At 34.4% G+C, this 21,821-nt stretch overlaps 1 protein-coding gene across 8 annotated transcripts in view; it reads right to left on the bottom strand.

Annotated features, from left to right (window-relative positions):
* The window catches only part of ECT2 (epithelial cell transforming 2), a 54,383-nt gene that overhangs the window by 21,003 nt on the left and 11,559 nt on the right, over positions 1–21,821 (bottom strand). For all 8 annotated transcript variants that reach the window (XM_084873336.1, XM_084873338.1, XM_084873337.1 and 5 more), the window contains 10 exons: positions 20,224–20,354; positions 19,738–19,853; positions 19,577–19,639; positions 17,403–17,625; positions 14,324–14,460; positions 9,704–9,823; positions 8,708–8,776; positions 5,678–5,788; positions 5,008–5,104; positions 3,110–3,191 (listed from right to left, as the gene is read on the bottom strand). In XM_084873336.1, the coding sequence (XP_084729462.1) occupies positions 3,110–3,191; positions 5,008–5,104; positions 5,678–5,788; positions 8,708–8,776; positions 9,704–9,823; positions 14,324–14,460; positions 17,403–17,625; positions 19,577–19,639; positions 19,738–19,853; positions 20,224–20,354 (1,149 nt within the window). The remainder of the gene's footprint in view (positions 1–3,109; positions 3,192–5,007; positions 5,105–5,677; positions 5,789–8,707; positions 8,777–9,703; positions 9,824–14,323; positions 14,461–17,402; positions 17,626–19,576; positions 19,640–19,737; positions 19,854–20,223; positions 20,355–21,821) is intronic.

Raw genomic sequence — 21,821 nt, 5'->3', positions numbered from 1 at the left:
AATATACATATCACAAAGAAGATAATATGAATGGCAAATAAGCACATAAAAAAATGCTAACCATCATTTGACATTAGGCAATATGCAAGTTAAACCTAAAATAAGATATTTCACTATACATCTATTAGAATTTCACAAATTAAAATAACTACTCATATTGAGCATTGGTAAAAACTTAAAGCCACAGTGTTCAACATACACTGCTGGTGGGAATGCAAAGTAATACAATCACTTTGGAAACAGTTGGGTGAAATTTTTTAAAACTTATATGACCTAGCCATTCCTACTTCTAGGTATTTTTTATCCAGAAGAAATGAAAGTATATGTCCATATAAAAATGTATTCACAGATGTTCATAGCTGCTTTGTTATAGACAAACACTGAAAACAATCAAAATATCCACCAACACATGAACTAATAAATGTGGTATACTCATACAACAGAAAACAATAAAAGAAAATGAACTATTGATATAAGCAACAATAAGGACTAATCTAAAAATAATTATGCTGAATAAAAAAAAGCCTGACTAAAATATAGGCAATTTGATTTTATTTAGATAAAATCCTAGAAAATGCAAATTATACTAATAAAAATAAGAATAGTTGTTGCCTCAGAATGGGCCGGAGAGGGAGGAAAAGGGATTACTATCAAAGGCTATGAATAAACTTAGCAGAAATGTTCCTTAACTTGATTGTAGTGATGGTTTATTGGAATATGAATATATATATATATATATATATATATATATATATATATATAACATTTTTAAAAAAACCTTTATTAAACGTGTATAATTTGCTAAGAAAAATGTACTGAAAACTACTAAAACATAGATCTTTTACAAATTAATGTTTATAAGATAAATATATGTAATTAATGGTGTTAGAATCCAATTTTAGGGTTTTGTTTGTTTGTTTTGCTTAAATAGCAAGGATTAGTTAATTGGTGCTCTCTCATTATTTCCTTTATCTTACAGATTATAGTTGTTTCAATCAACCACAATATTAGTAAGCACTTAATCCCTATGCTAAATATTCAAGAATCCTAAGAATTCAAGTGTGGTTAAATTCTGTAAGGTTTACAAATCAGTATCACAACTCAACATTAAAATTGCAGCTTCTTTAGTTCAATATCTATTGAAAACCTATGAGCAAGCAATTTAGGGTAGTGATATATTAGAAAGATCTGTAAATTCTGAGAAAGCTTAAATAAAATGTTAAAAAAGAAATCTTAATCACCAGTCATCAATTTGGCTCATTATTCCTAAAGCAGCCTACTTTACATTACTCCAAAGGAGGCAACAGGTCAAATGACAAGTCTACTCCTTAGTTAGGTTACTTTATAATCTTTGTTTACCAAAATACATTATATGTAAATACTAAATAGCATATGCTATCATCACTAAACAGGCAAATAGGCCAAGTAACAACCTCTCAGCTTTTCTCTTTTGTGAAAATATGTTAACACTGACTGCCTACTTCAAAGAGTGGTTGAAAGAATCAAGGTAAGTAATGACAGAATTTGTTAAACCATGAAGTGTTTAAAAAACTATCATCCTAGCTGATAAACATATAAAATATGAATGTAAGCAAAAAAAAAAAAAAAATAGCATGCCTAAAACTATCCATAGCAACAGAAACTCTTTAATTTAAGCATTATTTTACTGCTGAGCTCTCACTCTTACAGCTAATAAAGTTCCTTGCTAAGCATGCCTTTGCAAGTTTTGTTTTTTTTTAATATGTTTTTTTCTTATTGTTACTTTAATTTTTTGTAGAGAGACAGGGAGAGAAACATCAGCTGGCTCCTGCAAGACCCCTACTAAGGATCAAGCCCATAACCCAGGCAAGTGCCTTGACTGGGAATTGAAACAGTAACCTCTCAATACATGGGATGACAACCAACCAACTAAGCAAAACTGGCCAGGGTATTTTCAAGTATTTTAAGAAACTACTAGTGGCCCAGTGCACAAAATTCATGCACATTAAAAGGGAATTAGAGGAAATATTTTAATATTGCCGTTTGCCCTTTCTCTATAATACAAGTGTCATAGGTGAAAGAAAATTAGTCAAATGTGTATGAAAATTGAAAATGTCCCTCCTGTAAGAGTCTCGGGCGTGCCACGAGACTGAGCAATTGCCACCCACCCACACATACCTCGAAATCTCATGAGTCCTAGACCCAGCCAGCCCCATCCCCGTCAATCCCCGCAGGGCAAGGGGCGCAACCTCAGGTCCACCCCCTCCCCCCAACAAGTGCCAGGAGGGGGGGTGGGGGGAAGACAGCCTCAGGTCCCCCATCAAGCCCCAAGGGGCAGAGAGTATGGCCTCAGGTCCCATGGTAGAGCCTCAGGTCCCCTAGACCTGGCACAAGGGTATGAGGGTGTGAGGGCATGATGACCATTTGCCTATTACCTCTTTATTATATAGGATTTCAGATTGAAACACCTCATGAAATCTCAGAAATATTTTAATTAAATCTATTAAATATGTTGAAATGTAAAGTCCAAAGAGTTGAAGTGCCCTCACCCTCCATGAGTCAAAGCAATACCAACACAGTTTTAAGTTGTGATCATAACAGTCAGGAAAGATCATTTCTGATCAGAACTATGTCTACAAGTTTAACAATCAAGGCCCCAAGGCAATTTCACTGAGTTTACACTTTTCATACATCTCCAACCAACCCCAATAATTTAATTCCTTAAAATTCAAGGTAAGAAGCCAAAAGCCAAATGTAAAGTGAAAAAAGTATTATAAATCTTTTTTATTTCACCATGGTCAAATTCCCAAGTTACATTTGGGCAATTTATATGAATATGAACACAAAGAACAAACTATGATTAGAGAAAATGGCTATTAGTAAATTATAACATTTTCAAATTTGTAAACCACTGTTACGCTCTGTACATATTAGTTTAATACCCTAAGAAATGTTTTTGATTAATAAATGTATTCTTATAATACTTTCTCATCATTTTAATGTGTAACTACAGTATTAGAAAAATAACAACCAATATTTGTTATTTTTCTCTCCATTTACGATTCTAATTGTTCTATCAATTCTATTCTAAATCCAAGGAACAATAAAAACATGGAAATAATGCACTTACGTCATTACTTCCTTTAGTGATCCAATAGCTTTTTCTAGAGTGTCTTTGTCAGGATTTTCTTCAGCTGTATGTTTCTTAAGATCTGTAATGATAAAATGTTTTTTCCATGATTAACAAAAATTCAATAGTTTTCCATCTAAGATTTAATTAAAAAAAAACACCATCCATCTTAACAGACATAAACTAATAATTTTTAAAGATAATATCCAACCTTTACCTTAAGAGTTCTCTTCCTACACATCTGTTAAGATTCCCACATTTTTTTCTTATTTACTAAACTTCCAGAATAATATGTGACCCATTATTTCACAGCTATCTCAATTTCCTTCTAATAAAGTTTGAGAACTGCTAGATTCCTTAAACTCCCTCCATGAATGAAAACACTTGGTCCTCATTATATAGCTGTATTTCACACTGGAGTCCATGAGTCCATCACAGAGAGCCTTTGATGTCCTTAGAGCAGGTTTTGTTCAACTTACGGGTTAATGAGATACCTAAGCCTTGATTGTTCATACCCAGGTTGCTCATAATGTTCCATATGCTGTATTCACCTAATGATTCCCTAGTACTACACCCACTTTATCTTTAAAATGGATTGATAGAAGAAAATCTTAGAAATCATGATCATTTTATTTATTTACTTATTTTTTTAAATCAAGTTCATTTTAGTCATGACACCATTTAATGGATTTCTATTAAGTATTAATGAAGATAAGCAAAAAAATATTACACTGCTTTGATTGCACATATATTCTCTTTATAATCTATAAAATATGACAGCCTTCAAAGGCTAGAAAATAATTTTATATGCTAGTAATTCTAAACTACATTAGATAAAACAAAAATTTATCATTTTTTCTAGTTACTACTATAATTCATGTTAACTAAAATATTTAAAGAAAAAAATAGCCAGGACCGGGTTTGGCTCAGTGGATAGAGCGTCGGCCTGCGGACTGAAAGGTCCTGGGTTCAATTCCGGTCAGGGGCATGTACCTTGGTTGCGGGCACATCCCCAGTGGGGGGTGTGCAGGAGGCAGCTGGTCGATGTTTCTCTCTCATCGACGTTTCTAACTCTCTGTCCCTCTCAATTCCTCTCTGTGTAAAATCAATACAATATATTAAAAAAAAAAATAGATTAAATAGTAAAAAAAATCAGCTTCCTTGCCAGCTACACATACTACTGTACTTAAGGTTTGAGAATCAAAATGCTTTTTCACAGACTTATTCCTATTAGTAATGTAATTTTCATACATAAATTTTAAAAATAATGTAAAAATTGACACTATCCTAAAAATATTCACTTAAGAGTAAGCTAAATGTAAAGGCATAGCCATAAGCTTATCTTTTACTGCAAGCAAAATTTATTCAAAAAAATTAACTCTTCGCTATAAAACTCCCTTCCATTGATATCTATAGTTTACTTTCCAAAACTAAATGAGTATTTCAAGTGTTCTGCACAATCTAAGAAAAAATTGGACATAAGACCAAATATACCAAATTTTACTAACACTCAAAAAAGAACCAAATAGAGACATAGGAATCATCTCTTGCCTTGGGATTTCTGTGGGTGAATGGTGTGTTTACATGAATGACACACCAAGAAATTAATTGCATTAATGACACACTAAGAAAGTTAAGGAGACTTTTAGTGGAAAGATAAAAAGTTCAATACTAGTCAATATAATTAATATCAGAATAAATAAAGCATTCTAGGCCAGATTAAATTTTTGTAGCAGTAGTGATTAAGATTATCCATAAAGATATTTTCTATGTAAAAGATATAAACTTTAATGTTAAAAATGTAAGAAAATTTGAAAACAAAAAGAGTTTCAAAGTTTTTAAAACAAAACAATTCTATAAAAACACCCAAATGGTCTAAAAAATGATCAGACAAGTACCATTTAAAAGTAACGCAACACTAGGTAACCTCTGTACTGGTCGGATGAGAAGTTCAACAAGGCTTTGCCGTCCACATTCTGGTTTAGCTTGATTGATCTGAAAAGAATTAATTTATTCAACAATTTTTAAAAATGGTTTTGCAAACATTAGACACACTACATTTATCAATTACACCTCATCATTAGTGCCCTAACAGCTAACAGGAAAGCTGGGGTGGCAATGTACTCTGGTAGATTACTGTGGTTGAAATGACCTCCTGGCCAGCCAAGGGTTAATTAACATCTTAACCAGAAAGTGAATTACTCTACACACTACTATATAATCCTTCTTAAATTAATCTTAAAAAAAACTTTAAAATATTGTGTTGATTAGATAAACAGAATAAGGCAGTGGTAAGGCAGGGGTAGGGGGGTGGGGGTAGGGGTGGGGAGGGGACTGCAAGGGAGAGGGGAGGGGGAAGAATCATAAAAGGCAAACAGAATTCCCCTAGAAATAGTTTAGGTATTTGAGAACTGAAACATGTATAACTTTTTTTAAAAAAAACACCATAAACAACATTCTCATTTACTTAGCTGCCTCTTACATTAATTTATTTTTACTAAAAGCATAATTTTAATGAATTCCTTCAGAAATTATTTTCAGATTTTTATTTGAAAGACTGTACATTACCTTCAGAAAAGCATGAAATCTTGGTTTCTGTTTTTCACATTTAATAATTGTTTCCTTGCTCATTTCAAAGAAGTTAACAAAAGGAGGGTAGGTTTTTACTAAGTCTTTTGCCTAGAAAGAAGAAAGAAAAAACACACACATTGATTTGTAATACCTTTCATCCTTAGACAATAAAACTTGAAGTCGAATGATCAAGTCACAATCTGACAGAGTGCAAAAGTGTGTAAGTTTCTTCTCATGTTAAATATAAAAATTTATAAGTGAGTTAACTGCTAAATAAAATGCATCAATTGGTACGCCTGCCTGAAAAGTAAACACCATAAAAAAACAAAAGTATAGCCGGGACCGGTTTGGCTCAGTGGATAGAGCATTGGCCTGCGGACTGAAAGGTCCCGGGTTCGATTCCGGGCAAGGGCATGTACCTTGGTTGCGGGCACATCCCCAGTAGGGGGTGTGCAGGAGGCATCTGATCGATGATTCTCTCTCATCGATGTTTCTAACTCTCTATTCCTCTCTCTTCCTCTCTGTGAAAAATCAATAAAATATATTTAAAAAAAAAAAAAAAAAAAGTATGTTAAAACTTGTACTGATATAAACATAACAAGTTTAAAACCTATAAATTTATTCACGACAAAGGAGGGGAAAAAAAAAAAACAATGGAGAAAGGAGTTTCTGGGAAAACGTGACAGCCACATGGCAAAAGAATGAAACTAGACCATTTTCTTATACACAAAAATTAATTCAAAAAAGACCTGTAACTATAAAATTCCTAGAAGAAAACATAGGAGGTTAAACTCCTTGACAAGGGTCTTAGGAATGTTTTTGAGGATTTGACTCCACAGGCAAGGAAAACAAAAGAAAAGATAAATAAATGGGACTATATCAAACTAAAAGGCTTCTGCACAGTAAAGGAAAACATCATCAAAATGAAAAGGCAACTTACTGAATGGAAGATATTTGACAATAATATATCCAATAAGGGATTAATATCCAAAACGCATAAAAAGACATACAACTCAACATTAAAAAAAAAGAACCTGATTAAAAAAAGGGAGAAGGGGCCACAGGAGGATATGAATACACATTTTCCCAAAAAAAACATACAAAGGCCAACAGGCACATGGAAAGATGTTTAACATTACTAAATATTATGAAGGTGCAAGCCAAAGCTACAATGAGAGATCACCTCACACCTGTTAGAATAATTATTATCAAAAAGATAAGAAATAACAAGTGTTGGAAAGGATGTGAAGAAAAGAGAACTCCATACGCTATCTGTGGAATTAAGTGGTACAGCCACTATAAAAACCAGTATGAAGATTTCTCAAAAAATTAAGACTAGAACTACCATATGATTCAGCAATTCCACTTGTGGGTATTTATCCAAAGAATTCGAAAATACTAATTCAAAAAGATATACATGCCCCTATGTCCACTGCTGCATTATTTACAATAATGAAGATGTGGAAACAACTTGTGTCTATCAATGGATGAATAGATAAAGAAGATGTGTGTATGTGTGTGTGTGTGTGTGTGTGTGTGTATTCCCCCAAAAAAATGTATACACACACTTTGAATAATTATAAGACAGTGTTTATTAAAATACATTTCATTTTCAAAATTCAGCTATTAGCTGTTAAAGTGTGAGACACCCTCTATATATAGTGGAATATTATTCAGCCATTAAAAATGAAATCTTGCCGGGACCGGGTTTGGCTCAGTGGATAGAGCGTCGGCCTGCAGACTAAAAGGTCCCGGGTTCGATTCCGGTCAAGGGCATGTACCTTGGTTGTGGGCACATCCCCAGTAGGGGGTGTGCAAGAGGCAGCTGATCGATGATTCTCTCTCATCGATGATTCTCTCTCATCGATGTTTCTAACTCTCTATCCTCTCTCTCTTCCTCTCTGTGAAAAATCAATAAAATATATTATAAAAAAAAAAAAAAATGAAATCTTACCAATTGTAATAACGAAGATGAAACCTGAGGGTAAAACGCTAAGTGAAATAAGTCAGAATGATAAAGACAACATATGATTTCACTCAAATGTGTAATCTTTTTTAAAAAGAGAGAAATGAACAAAATAAACAAAATCATACATTCAGGGAACAGATCAGTAGTTATCAAAGTGGAAGGGAGTTCAGGGGTGAGTAAAAGAGGGGGAGGGGTCAATTTCATGGTGATATAATAACTAGACTTTTGGTCATCACTCTGTAAGTGTATACAGATGCTAAATTATGTTGTAGACCAGAAACTTATATAATCAAAAAAAGTCTGCAAGTTCAGAATATACTAATTAGAATTGATCTATGCAGAACCTAAGAACATGCTATTATTTATGGAAGGATCTAAACCACCATTAAAAGATTAACTATATTAGCCAAAAATGCAAACAAGGAAAGAAAAAATGCCTTGGTTAATTGAGGAGACTAAAAGGTATCAAAAGGCATGTAGAATAATTTGCATATTTGGAATTCTCAAGCAAGCACACACACAAAAAAAATCTGAGCGATTATATGTTAAGAATGGAAGTTAGAAGGCTTCAGAAAACGAAAGTAAATGTGCCAGAACCCAAGGCACTGAAACTTACAATTATATTCAAAAACACTAAAAAAAAAATGTATAAATCCTATTCATATCCTCTCATTCAAAATGAATTTACTTTATTTTAAAAAACTTAAGTTATTTTAAAAAAAAAGTATTATGTAGAGCAGACAAAATGACAGCAAGTAATATCAACTAAGGAAAAATAAAAATGAAAACTCAGTTCAAGAAAATTTCAGACAAATCATTAATCTATGGCCATTTGTGAAGGGCAAATAACCTGATATATAATAAAATAATTATAGCACAGTACTACAGTGTTCCTAATTATGACCTTGAGCTATTGAAAGTATTAAGTTTTATATTTAACAAACACAATGATGTCAAAGTTTTAAAAGCTCTCACATTTAAGCAGGTAACTCATTTCCTGCCAATCCTTTGTGATATTTAATCTGAAAATTAGGAAAAAAAAGAAATATAATACTTACATATTTAAGAAAGATGTCACCAATGCTTTTGCTTTCATCCCAATTAACAATAAGGTCTTCAAGATCATCCTAAAAAAAAAAAAAATAATACAAATTAAGACATTTAAAATTGCACTTGACAATCTCTTAAATATCTTTTAACATTTTCAAGATAGTCATTTTGAAAAAAAAGATAGTCATTTTGAAGGTACTTTACACAGTATGTTCCCTTGGATATTTCAGTTTCCAATAACTGAAATATCCAAGGATTTTGATAAAATATAAAATAGAAGTATTTGATAAATTGCATTTTATTAACTTATAGATCTTTTATATTTTTATTTATAATGTACAGTAATATCAAAAGTTAATATATTTTCTTGAACCATTTATAATTCAGCTTAATCTTTTTCCTGCAAGATGGGATAAACATTAATATGGGTAATTTTGAGAAAACTGATAAATTCAATTCAAGAACCACACAGAAAATATAAGAAGAAATAAACCTAAACGACTTTTAGAGCTCAGCTAGTCCTCCCCAAACTTACTTTACTATGATTGATTGGTACCTGGAAATCATGGATCCTTCATTTAAAATAAAAAATCATTAAAAAGAAAATAGGATTGTCTTATATGATTTTAGCATTTATCTAACTATAGAGAATTGAATGAAATAAACTCTAAGTCCCTTCCAGTTTCACAGTTTTTCAAACAAACTGAAGCAAAACATAAACATAGAGCAGAGGAACAGTAGAAAAATAACACTAGCAACTACATTTCTCTATCGAAGACTTTATGAGGCCTTAATTCCTTATTTTCAGGATGAATTCAAATTTTTAAAAAATACAAGCAAACAACAAACATTAACAATGCATTGCATCAAAGAACAAATCTGAAGGAATAAGTGAAAAATTTTAGATACAAAATTTATTTAGCTCATCAGAAGTACCTGAAAAATCATAATAAACATATACATAAAAAAAAGAATTATTACAAGCCTAACATATAAAAATTTACCTTTATCTTGGTGTGCACATCAAAAATATCTGGGATACTACCAAAAATAGTCTTAATCTCTTCTGGGGCAAGGATAGGCCCACCACGTTGTCCTTCTTCTTCCAAAGGTACCTGAAATAACTAAAAGGTAAAAAAAAAAAAAATAGTAGTTTCAGTAGAATGTGGGGAGGGGAGAAGGAGTGAAACTAACACAAAGTGATAAAGGGGAGATGAAAAGTTGATGAAAAAGAAAAAAGATATAAAAATACTTCTCTAAATTTGAGGCCTTTTTTCTAACATTTTCTATTCTACTTTATCTTATTTATTTATACGGATTTGTGCACCAGTGGGGTCCCTCAGCCTGGCCTATGGGGATCAGTGGACCTCCGCACCGCCGCAGCCCGGCCTTACCCACCAACTCATCGATCCAGCACAGCAAGTAGTGCACGAAGCAACAGCAGGCGGGGAGGAGCCGGAGCCCGGGCACAGGCGGGACACCATACTGCTCCTGCTCATCCTAGCCCCACTGTGCCTGCCACCGCCGCTCAGTAGGCTTGCTGCCACTCTGCAGCAGTCTCCACGCACCCATCCTGGGGCGATACCAGCACACCCATGACTGTACGGCCTCCACTTGTCATTGCAGCCTTGCTCCTCTTGAGAAAGCCGGCTGGTGCCGAGTCAGTCTGGATGCCCTCCTGACCCCCGTCCAGATGGGGAAGGGCACGCAGGGGGAGTGTCCATGGGAGAGGCTTAAGCCACAGGTGCACTTGCCAGCCATGAGCCCGGCATCAGGCACCAGTAGGTCAGCTGAGGGGTGCTCCCACTGTGGGAGTGTACTGATCACCAGGAAGCAGCTCCTGCATTGAGCATCTGACCCCTGGTGGTCAGTGCACATCATAGTAACCAGTCAATCAGTCCTTTGGTCGCTTAGGCTATTATACAATATATATAGACTAGAGGCCTAATGCACAAATTTGTGCACTAGTGAGATCTGGCCAGCCCCGCCCCCTGGTCCAACTCCCGGTTGAGGGGACAATTTGCATATTATCCTTTTATTATATAGGATCTGTGTATATGTTTATATATGCTCTTGTAATAAAATGTTCTGTTAGCATCTAATAAAACTTTTATCACAAGGATGTGGAGAAAAGGAACTCTCGAACAATGTTGTTGGGAACGCAGACTAGTGCAGCCATTGTGGAGAACAGTATGGAATTTCCTTAAAAAACTAAAAATGAAACTCCCATTTGACCCAGTGATCTCACTTCTAGAAATATAACCCAAGAAACTAAAAACACCAATCAGAAAGGATATATGCATCCCTATGTTCATAGCAGCACAATTTCCTAATTTACAAATAGCTAAGATTTGGAAACAGCTTAAATGCTCATCAGCAGATGAGTAGATTAGAAAACTGGTACATCTACACAATGGAATACTATGTTGCTGTAAAAAGGAAGGAATTCCTACCATTTGCAACAGCATGAATGGAGCTGGAAGTAAAATAAGTCAGTCAGAGAAAGATAAATATCACATGATCTCACTCATTCACAGGTTATAATGAACAACATAAACTGATGAACAAAAACAGATCCAGCCGGGACCGGTTTGGCTCAGTGGATAGAGCGTCGGCTGGGGACTGAAGGGTCCCGGGTTCGATTCCGGTCAGGGGCATGTACCTTGGTTGCGGGCACATCCCCAGTGGGGGGTGTGCAAGAGGCAGCTGATCGATGACTCTCTCTCATCGATGTTTCTGACTCTCTATCTCTCTCTCCCTTCCTCTCTGTACAAAATCAATAAAATATATTTAAAAAAAAAAAAAACTACAGCAAGACATAGGGGAGTATTGTTGATAAAATTAAGAGACAAGAGACAGTAGGATCTGCCACTTAAAAGGTGTTAAGTCAAAAGTAATTTATACTACCTTAAACTCTAATCCCTAGACCAGCGATCCGCAAACCACGGCTCACAAGCCACATGCGGCTTTTTGGCCCCTTGAAGTGTTCTAATGCCACTTCTTCAAAACAGACTCGCCCAGGCCAAAAACCAACTTCTCTGCGCATGGGCCACGAAGTTTCAATTGCTATGTATGCGTGCACCCAATCGTGGTATTTTGTGGAAGAGCCAAACTCAAGGGGCCAAAGAGCCACATGTGGCTGGCAAGCCGTGGTTTGCCAACCACTGCCCTAGACTATTCTCAATACCTTGAACATACATCTTCAATCATCTATATTATTTGCGAAATCTCAAATACACTGCCCACTGATATTCTTTGCATGTCCCAATCAGGCTCATACTTTAAAATTCAACTCAATTTTTTTCTTATGCTTTTTTCAATGTTCAACCTATCAAAAATTCCAACCCAACACTTTCCTAAGCTGGAAGAGGAATAAAACAAACCTCGCAAATCTCCAAATTATCGTAAATATCCCCCCTACACACACCATGATGTATATAACCTCCCGTTTGATATTACATTTTGGTATCTATATTCTATCTTCTCCCCTTTCAGTCTAACTCCTTTAAAATAAAAATGCTCTTTAACTCTTGACACAATATTAACTTATAATTTTATTATTAATTTTTATAATATTCTGGAATAGTTATCTTATTCTATATTATATTATATATTCTGGATATTTACTTAATTTGGAGGCTATGTTAAAATTTACTCCAAATTCAATATCAAAAAACAAAAAAGATTCTGAATACAAGCCAAAAAAAAAAAAAAATACATCAGTCCTAAAATAAAACTTCAAGAAAACACTATCATGAATTTAGATCTTAATATTTTAATATGTTTTTATTGATTTTAGAAAGAGAAAAGGAAAGAGAAAGAAGCACTGATGTGAGAAACATTGATCGGCTGCCTCCTACATGCCTCCTACTGGGAACTGAGCATGCAACCCTGGAATGTGCCCTGACCTGGAATCAAACTTCTGATCTTTTGTAGCTTTGGGCAAAGTTCATCCAACTGAGCCACATAGGCCAGGGCTAGACCATAATCTTTTAAATAAAAGATTAGGTGAGCCCTGACTGGTTTGGCTCAGTGGATAAAGCGCCTGAGATTGAAGGTTCAATTCCAGTCAAGGGCATGCGCCTTGGCTGCGGGCACATCCCCAGTGGGGGTCGTACAGGAGACAGCTGATAGATGTTTCTCTCTCATCGATGTTTCTAATTCTCTATCTCTATCCCTTCCTCTCTGTAAAAAACTCAATAAAATATTTTTTTTTTTTTAAAAAAGATTAGGTGAGTTTATACTAAGCATAGTGGTATGAAATTTTGTATGCAGTTTAATAATTTCAAGGGCTCTTTAAAGAGGAGTTCTGGAAAATGTAATTGATATGCAAATTAGAATTCTGAAACTCCAGTGCATTTACCATGGCTTGAAAGAATTTACATTTCTAGTTAATAAATACTACCACAGTAGAAGGAAAGTGTATGCCAAAAGGATACTCAACTACATTTTGGCTAACAGAAAGTCATCCAGGATGTTATTTCCCTTGCGGAAGAGAAAAGATTACTTAAAACAAGTAAAGTTTAATACAGCTGAGGTCTCATGAAACCATGACTACTACTAAACAAATTAACTGTGAAGGATAATCTCTCCACTACTACACCAAGAAATTTCCATTTCTTATCACTATCATTTTTCTATTCAAAGATAAATTTGATAGTATTAACTTCATTTTCCTGACAAACTATTTCTGTCATTACCTAAAACAAATTTATTCCTTCTTTCTACAGATTCCAAAAAAAGTCCTATTATTATGTCTTCCAGAACCTTGAATTTCAGTTTATTCCTTAATACTTTCTTCAATCTCATATTACAATGATTCATTAGAATTATTTTTTCTACAGAAATAACTTCATAGTACATTTTAATAGTGGTAAGCAAGGAGTTAACATTTATTTATGTCTAACCATTGTGAAGTTTAAGATAATTTAACATATGAAAGGATTTTTTTCTTTAAAGTACTGACATTCAGCCGAAACCAGTTTGGCTCAATGGATAGAGCCTGGGCTTGGGGACTGAGAGGTCCCGGGTTCGATTCTGGTCAAGGGCATGTGCCTTGATTGCGGGCATATCCCTGGTGGGGGGTGTGCAAGAGGCAGCTGATCGATGACTCTCTCTCATTGATGTTTCTAGCTCTCTCTCTCTTTCCCTTCCTCTCTGTACAAAATCAATAAAAATATAATTAAAAAAAAAAAGTATGGACATTCGTATTGTTACACTTTGTTGCTATGGCTTTTTTCCACATATATACAGCACTACTTAAAGCAATGACTCTAAATACACACTTTCAGAAAAAGTTATCTCCAACTTCCAAATATAAACATACAGTATCTTGACAAGGAATCTGCAAAGTTCTGAATTAAACTTGGTCCCTCTATGATCATCTAATCGGGATCCTTCTCTCTTTAAAGTCACTCTAAAATAAGGTGCTATTTCTGCATGAATAAAAATTACCATTACAGTTATGGCATTTCCCTAAGAGCAGTTTTTGTCACACATTTTCATTTTTAATATCTATGTTCAAATTCTATGCCTATGTAATTTTCTTCTAAGAAATAACATCTCTTAGATTTTTTTAATATAGAAACACTGTAACAGAAATCATTTTGCAACCAAACTCTTACCTGAATAATTGTGGCCAATATATTTACATAATTACTTTCAGTCTGATAGAGTTCTTTTGCAACTTGCCACCTGGCTGACTGCTTTGAAGGAACCGGAGTGGAATTTTTAGAAGACTTAGTACAAGATTTAGGTGTGTCTAAGAGGTAAAAAAGGAGGAAAGATTAAAAATGCAGGCCAGATATAAGTATTAAACATTACCTAGATTTAACAGAAAAAGGTAAGCATACTAATTCTTATAAATGCATACTAACTCTTATAAATACACCACCAAATAGATTTTCATTACGGTAAAATTTCCTCATAAGATGAGGCCAGAGGAAAAAAATTGTCAAAAATATCAATGACTCCAAATTGACAGACTTTTTACTAAATAGATGGCCTGTACTCTTAAAAAATGCCAAGGTCATTAAAAACAAAGACTGAGGAACTCTACCAGATTGGAAGATACTAAAGAAATACAACATAACCTGTGATCCCCCGAGACCAGTTTGGCTCAATGGATAGAGTGTCGGCTTGAGGTCTGAAGGGTTCCGGGTTCGATTCCAGTCAAGGGCATGTACCTTGGTTGCGGGCATATCCCCAGTAGGGGGTGTGCAAGAGGCAGCTGATCGATGACTCTCTCTCATCGATGTTTCTAACTCTCTATCTCTCTCCCTTCTTCTCTGTACAAAATCAATAAAATAAATTAAAAAAAAAAAAAAAAAAAAACATAACCTGTGATCCTGGAATAGATCCTAGACCAGAAAACAACAAAAAAAAGATCTCTTTTGCTAAAAAGATATTAATGGAACAACTGATAAAAATTGAAGGTCTGTGGGATAGATCAGTGTTTTTCAACCTTTTTTGGGCAAAGGCACACTTGTTTCATGAAAAAAATCACGAGGCACACCACCATTAGAAAATGTTAAAAAATTTAACTCTGTGCCTATATTGACTATATATAAAGTAATTCTCTTGAATAGGAATCAAATAAACACAAAGAAAGTATTTTATAATTACTTTATTATGAAATATTAAGTAAACAAAATAGTGAAAAATTATAAAATTCTTGTCTTTGTCTGCACCTACGGCACACCAGGCAACATCTCGCGGCACACTAGTGGTTGAAAAACGCTGGGATAGATCATAGCATTAAGGTTAATTTCCTAATTACAAAATACAAAAAAATCTCCCTATATTTTAAGAAATATAAATTTAAGTGTTAGACATAAAGGCACAACATATCTGCCATGTGCTCTCAAACATTAAAAATATGTGTGGAGACAGACAGAAAGAGAGAATGAATGAGTGAATATTAAAGCAAATATAGCAGAATATTTCCATGAGAAATTTGAGTAGAAAATATATGGGAATGTTTATAGTATATTTGCAATATTTTTGAAATTATTTCAAAATAAAAAGCTTAAATAATAAAATAAAAAGCAACATATAGAAACATTTAAGTTAAAAAAGGAGGAAAAGGTTATGATTACACTCTTCATATATATGTAAAAAGCCTCCCTCAAAAAATACCCAACATCAACTGCAAATTCATCGTTAGTTCAAAGTATCTTAATATAAAACATCTAGTCTAACCCAAAGTGCAGGGAGGATGCATTCATATATTTTATATGTATTTCAAGAAAAATTAAAATAAACTTTATAAAAGCTTAAAATACATTTTCTTACTATCATGATTAGAATATTTCAACAGTATATACAGAATCTCCTAAAAGAAAGTAGAATGTTCCTCAGCTATGGATGTAGTAAAAATATTCAAAGAACAACAAAGATAGTGTGACTGAAGCTTAAAGAGTATCACTGGAAAGCATGATATCACATGAGGTCTGAGGTAGATAAGGAAGGATTACATAGGAACTTGAGTTATAGTAATACAAAGCCACTCAATGAGTTTAAGCAGAGTGGCATAATCTAATTCAGCAATTAGAAAGGTTGGCGTCTGCTGATCTAATTTATATAATTTTAGAGACCACTGTTAAATGCTAATGTAGAAAGAAAAAATGGATATAAAGAGACCACTGCAGTTGTCTCACAGAGATCTTTTCTACAGAAAAAGTTGACAAAATATGGCAAAGTAATAGTGTTGAGAATGGTAAAGAGAATCAAAGTTCTAATTTTATAATGTTATGTTTAAGATGCGGACAAGGAGGCATGAAGTAGGCAGTTGGAGAGGGAAGACAACAAATTTTGGGGTCATCAACATATAAATGTTGTTAAAGCCATGGAATTAAATGAGATCGTTTAGGAAAAACAAAAAGAAAAGAAACATCATAGGCATAACACTCAACATCCAGAGTGAGAGTGAAGCTGGGCAAAGGAGAATGAGAAATGTACATAAGCCAAGATTAAAAAAAAAAAAAAAAAAAAAATGAGTCCAGAATCGAATACTATTGATTGTATAGAAACTGTCATCTCTCTAGCAAGATCCAATGTCACAGTAGAGAGGCTGACGTTAAACTGGAATGGGTTGAAAAGACCATGAAAAGCAGGAAATAAGATAGTGTTGATTAAGGTAATTATTTGAAGAGTACTCATGTGAAAGGAAAGAGAAAAAGGGACTAATAAATGGAGAGTGCCACAAGATCAAGGGGAGGTTTTGATTGTTATCAACTCTAGAAGACACAACATTATAGTAAGCTGACTAAAAAATAAAAATTGATGATCAGCAGAGAACTCATTGTAGCTTTCCTATATCAGTTGAGAACAAAGTAAACTCAGCCTCCTCTGACTTCATTATACCCATTTTCCCCATAATACACATATAATTTTATTTAGCTAGTGCTAAGAATGCTCTTTGAATGGTTCCATCACTTTCTGTGTGACCCTTAATGAGTTATTTCTCTGACCTCAGCCTAGTCATCCATAAAATAGGATAAATGAAATCTATCTTATAAATACAAAAAATATACAAAAGCAGTTAGCATATAGTAAACAATCATTAAATAGAAGCATTTTCATGTGCCTTTTCTCAATTAGAACAAAAAGTAATTAAAGGCAGAGCCTTTCATATTCAATATAAGCAAAGATTTAACTATAGCTTAACAATATTTTTAAAGATAAATTTTAAATGTGAATTACCTCCATAGTTAATGCTAGACTCTGGTGTGTTGGAGATATCTAGAAGTGACCCTATAGAAAGGGAATGTTCAGCTGATGGGCGCTTACGGGGAGGGAAAGGTGACAAGTCTGTGTCTCTTGAAAGCTGAGCAAGCGTCTCTTTTAAACGACGTCTTTTGCGATTGCTGTTTGGAGTACTTAGAGAAAGCAGTGACACTGATTTCTTGAGCTCAGGTGTATTAGCCTGCAACCAAAAGCACAAAATCTCAATTTCACTTCCATGGCTCTTTACTGAGACAGGAACAAAAGAAAAATATATTTTAGTCTGACAAAACCTGGATTTTGCACAATAATTTTACAACTATATACTCTGTCAGGCAATTCAGAAGCTTCATAAAACATAATAGTCAAGGGACACTGTAATTGTCTAAGCCCTAGCACCTCATTCCTTTTCTTCACAGCTCTATCACCATTACATATTCGTCTGTAACCTTGTTTACTATCTATTCCCCATTAGGCCATAAACTCCAGGAGAGCAGGTGCTATTCACATTTTGTGCACTGTATCTCTAGCATTTAGCACAGTGCTGGACATAGAGCTCTCCAACATTTGTCAAACACCACGAGATTTTAAAAGCTCTCTCTCAGTATCTAAAGCATTTTAACTTTATGTTAAGAACCTAACATTGAGAAGAGAACACAACATAGTATTTACCTGTTTAAACCCATACCACATCTTCAGTATTCTATTCAAAATTATTAACTCCCAAACTGAAGTAAATCTTCCTGTAAAACCTCTTCTATAGCTTTATGCCACATTTTGGTGAATGATACCACTCTTCACCAAGATCCAGCATGGAGGCTGGATTTTCCTTGCCTACATTCTACTACTACAATCACTGTTTTTAACAACATCTTCCCCCTTAATGTTAAATGTCTCCCAATATTTATAGGAGTGATTTTCAACTGGTGTGCTGCAAGAATTTTTAAACACACAATACCCATCTATTTAGTCTGGGGCACTGGCCTCATTTCCTTTACTGTCCAATAAAAAAATGACTACAGTCAACATAAGAATAGCATCCAGTGGGAATGAATGAAAATTATAAGTACTTTTTGTCAGATTGGCAAAAAATATATTTTCTTATATATTGCAGAATTTTAGTAATTAGTTCACGTGTGCCATGAAGTAAAAAAGGTTAAAAGTTGCTGACTTATAGGATAAAATTTAAACCTCTTCAATATATTAAAAACTTCTTAATTCTGCCTACCGTGTAAGCTTCATCTGTTGGCCTTCTTTCTCACATTTTTTTTCTAAAGCCATACTACGATACGTGCCATTTTAACATATTGTACTTCCAAGCTTTCATACCACTCCCGCCTGTGTTCTAGCTTGACTGTCCTTACCAGGTTAGCCTAGTAAATTGGCTGAACACTTCTTTGCTCTTTTCAATCCTACCCAAGTTCCTCAGAATGAGGCTAGCTAAATACATTATTCAATTATGGCATATATAATCATGTACTATAACTGTTTGCATATCTATCTTTCCCTTACAGTTCTAAGTTTCTAAAGATAGGGATATTAGTGTTCATAATAATACCACCAATTATTAGTACAGAATCCTACATAATAAAGGCTAATATGCAAATTGACCAAGCAGTGGAACAACCAGTCGTTATGATGCGCATTGACCACCAGGAGGCAGACACTCAAAGTAAGAGCTGCCCCCTGGTGGCCAGTGCGCTCCCACAGGCGGAGCGCTGCTCAGCGGGAAGGCAGGCTCATGGCTGATGAGTGCAGCGGCAGTAGCAAGAGCCTCTCCCTCCTCTTCAGCAGTGCTAAGGATATCTAACTAAGGATGGGGATGCGCGCCTAAGCCGTCAGGCGGACATCCACTGAGGGCTCCTGGACTGTGAGAGGGCACAGGTTGGGCTGAAGACAACCCCCACCGAAGTGAAAGAATTTTGTGCACTGGGCCTCTAGTGACATAAGATTTCAACAATATACATTACAATGAGTGGTTTTACCTAAATAGACATAGACAACTACTCCAATTGTTCTCAAACTCCTAAACATGATGTAACAGATGACTTGTATGCTAATTATACCATGCTCTTTTTGGATAGAAAGTGCCATCTTTATAAAATCAAATTCAAAGAACAAATAACTAAGACACATTTTTTTAGAAAACATACCTTTTCATATAAATACATAGTTTCTCCAGCCCGGGCATCCATTTGAATGCTTCCCCAGAACCACTAGGTGAGAAAAAGAACATTTTAATTAAGAATTCACATTATCAGAAATGCCAATTGTAATAGTTTTAGAAAACCAATCGCATTTTTTAATTACTTGCCTCTTGCTTGACAACATAAAGTTTCTTTGAAGGTTCAAATGGAAGTTCTTTTACTGTACTCTCTTCAACTATAAGGTGAGTGCACCTTTCATCTCCAACCTCTAAATAGCCACCTCCTAAAGAAAAAAAGCATACAAACATATAAATAAGGCAAACTACCTTCAAACACAAATCAATTTTCTTTCTTAGAGAGAGGAAGGGAGAAAAAGAGGAAGAAGAGGAAGAAGAGGAAGAGAGAAAGAGAAAAACATCAACTGGTTATCTCCCATACCCACCCCAATTGGGGACAGAATACAAAACTTCAGCATATTTCCTGACCAGGAATCTAACCCATGACACTGAAGCAGAATGATGCTCCAACCAATGGAACCACTCTGCGAGGCCAAACCCAAAAAATTTTTAAGAGGTATATTCACCAGGAAGTCATTAGGCAGGAGTGGGGAATAAAATATATATGTAAAGCTTTTAAATTATGCCAAATTCTACCTTGCATTTCAGTCATTTCTTCCATATTGGTTTTCTCTTCATCTGAAAATCCCAAGAAACTTAAAATGCAATCCTGAAATGGAGGAACTTTAAATTCATTTCTAAAGTCATCAGCTGATGCACAGAAATCCCTAAAAAAGAAAGAATCAAGTCAAAGATTTGGAATACAAAGAGTCAAAGGACACTCCTCTGGAGAAGCAAGAAGAGATTCCAAAAAGTTGAAGATAATGTAAGAAGTCTCTGAGACAACTTCAAGCATACCAACATCAGAATTATGGGGGTGCTAGAAGAAGAGAGAAAGCAAGACACTGAAAACTTATTTGAAGAAATACTGACCGAAAACTTCCCCCACCTGGTGAAAGAAATAGACTTATAAGTCCAAGAAGCACAAAGAACCCCAAACAAAAGGAATCCAAAGAGGACCACACCAAGACACATCTAATTAAAATGACAAAAGAAAAAGACAAAGAGAGAATCTTACAAGCAGCAAGAGAAAAACAGTTTACCTACAAGGGGCACCCATACTATTATCAGCTGATTTCTCAACAGAAACTATGCAGGCCAGATGGGAGTGGCAAGAAATATTTAAAATGATGAATAGCAAGAACCTACAACCAAGATTAATTACCCAGCAAAGTTCTCATTCAGAATTGAAGGGCAGATAAAGAGCTTCACAGATAAGAAAAAGCTAAGAGTTCATCACCACCAAAACAGTATTATACGAAATGCTGAAAGGTATTCTGTAAGAAGAGGAAGAAGAAAAAAGTAAAGATAAAAATTATGAACAACAAATACATATCTATCAACAAGTGAATCTAAAAGTCAAGTGAATTAGAAAAAGCAACCAATATAATACCTTAATAAAAAAAATGAAAAAAAAATTATTAAAAAATTTTACAAAAAAAAAAGTCAAGTGAATTAAATATCTGAGGAACAGAAAAAACTGGTGAATATAACAGAATCAGGGCATAGATGGGAGTGGATTGATAATTCTCAGGTGTCTGTATGGGGGGTACGGGAAGAGACAGGTCAAAAATCGTACATCTATGAATGAGGAGGGGGGAGAGATAAGGGCAGAGGATGGGATAGGAACCTAGTGGTAGGGAGCTATGGGGGAGAAACAATTATAATAATCTGAACAATAAAAATTTATTGTTAAAAAATAAATTTAGAAAAAGTAATTACATAATAATGAACAAAATATATATATATACACATATATATTCTTCTAAAACAGCTTAACTTAAATTCAACAAATTAGATACATGAATATCTAATGCTCAAGGTTTTAGCATAATCCATTTATTGAAAATATTTTACATCAGATCCTGAAATATTAACAAAACTTTAACATTTTAATAACAAAAGCTAAAAAATATATTTTTATGTGTCCTCGTGTTATCCTGAATTAAATTCTGACAAAATTTGATCATGGGTAATTTTTACAAGATTCAAATTCCTGCTCTGTACATGAAATTTTGTGTGTGCTAGGGGTTCTAATTTCATTAAATATTAAGTAATAAAGAAGCACAACAGCAAGGAATTACAAGGTTGTAAAGCTTAAAAAGATTATGAATTGCAATTACCACTTAAAATGT

The sequence above is a fragment of the Pipistrellus hanaki genome, assembly GCF_964339955.1.
Source record: "Pipistrellus hanaki genome assembly, chromosome: 2".
Classification (NCBI taxonomy): Eukaryota; Metazoa; Chordata; class Mammalia; order Chiroptera; family Vespertilionidae; genus Pipistrellus; species Pipistrellus hanaki.
The sequence above is the reverse complement of the archived record's forward strand: the minus strand, read 5'-3'. Positions and strand labels throughout refer to the sequence as shown.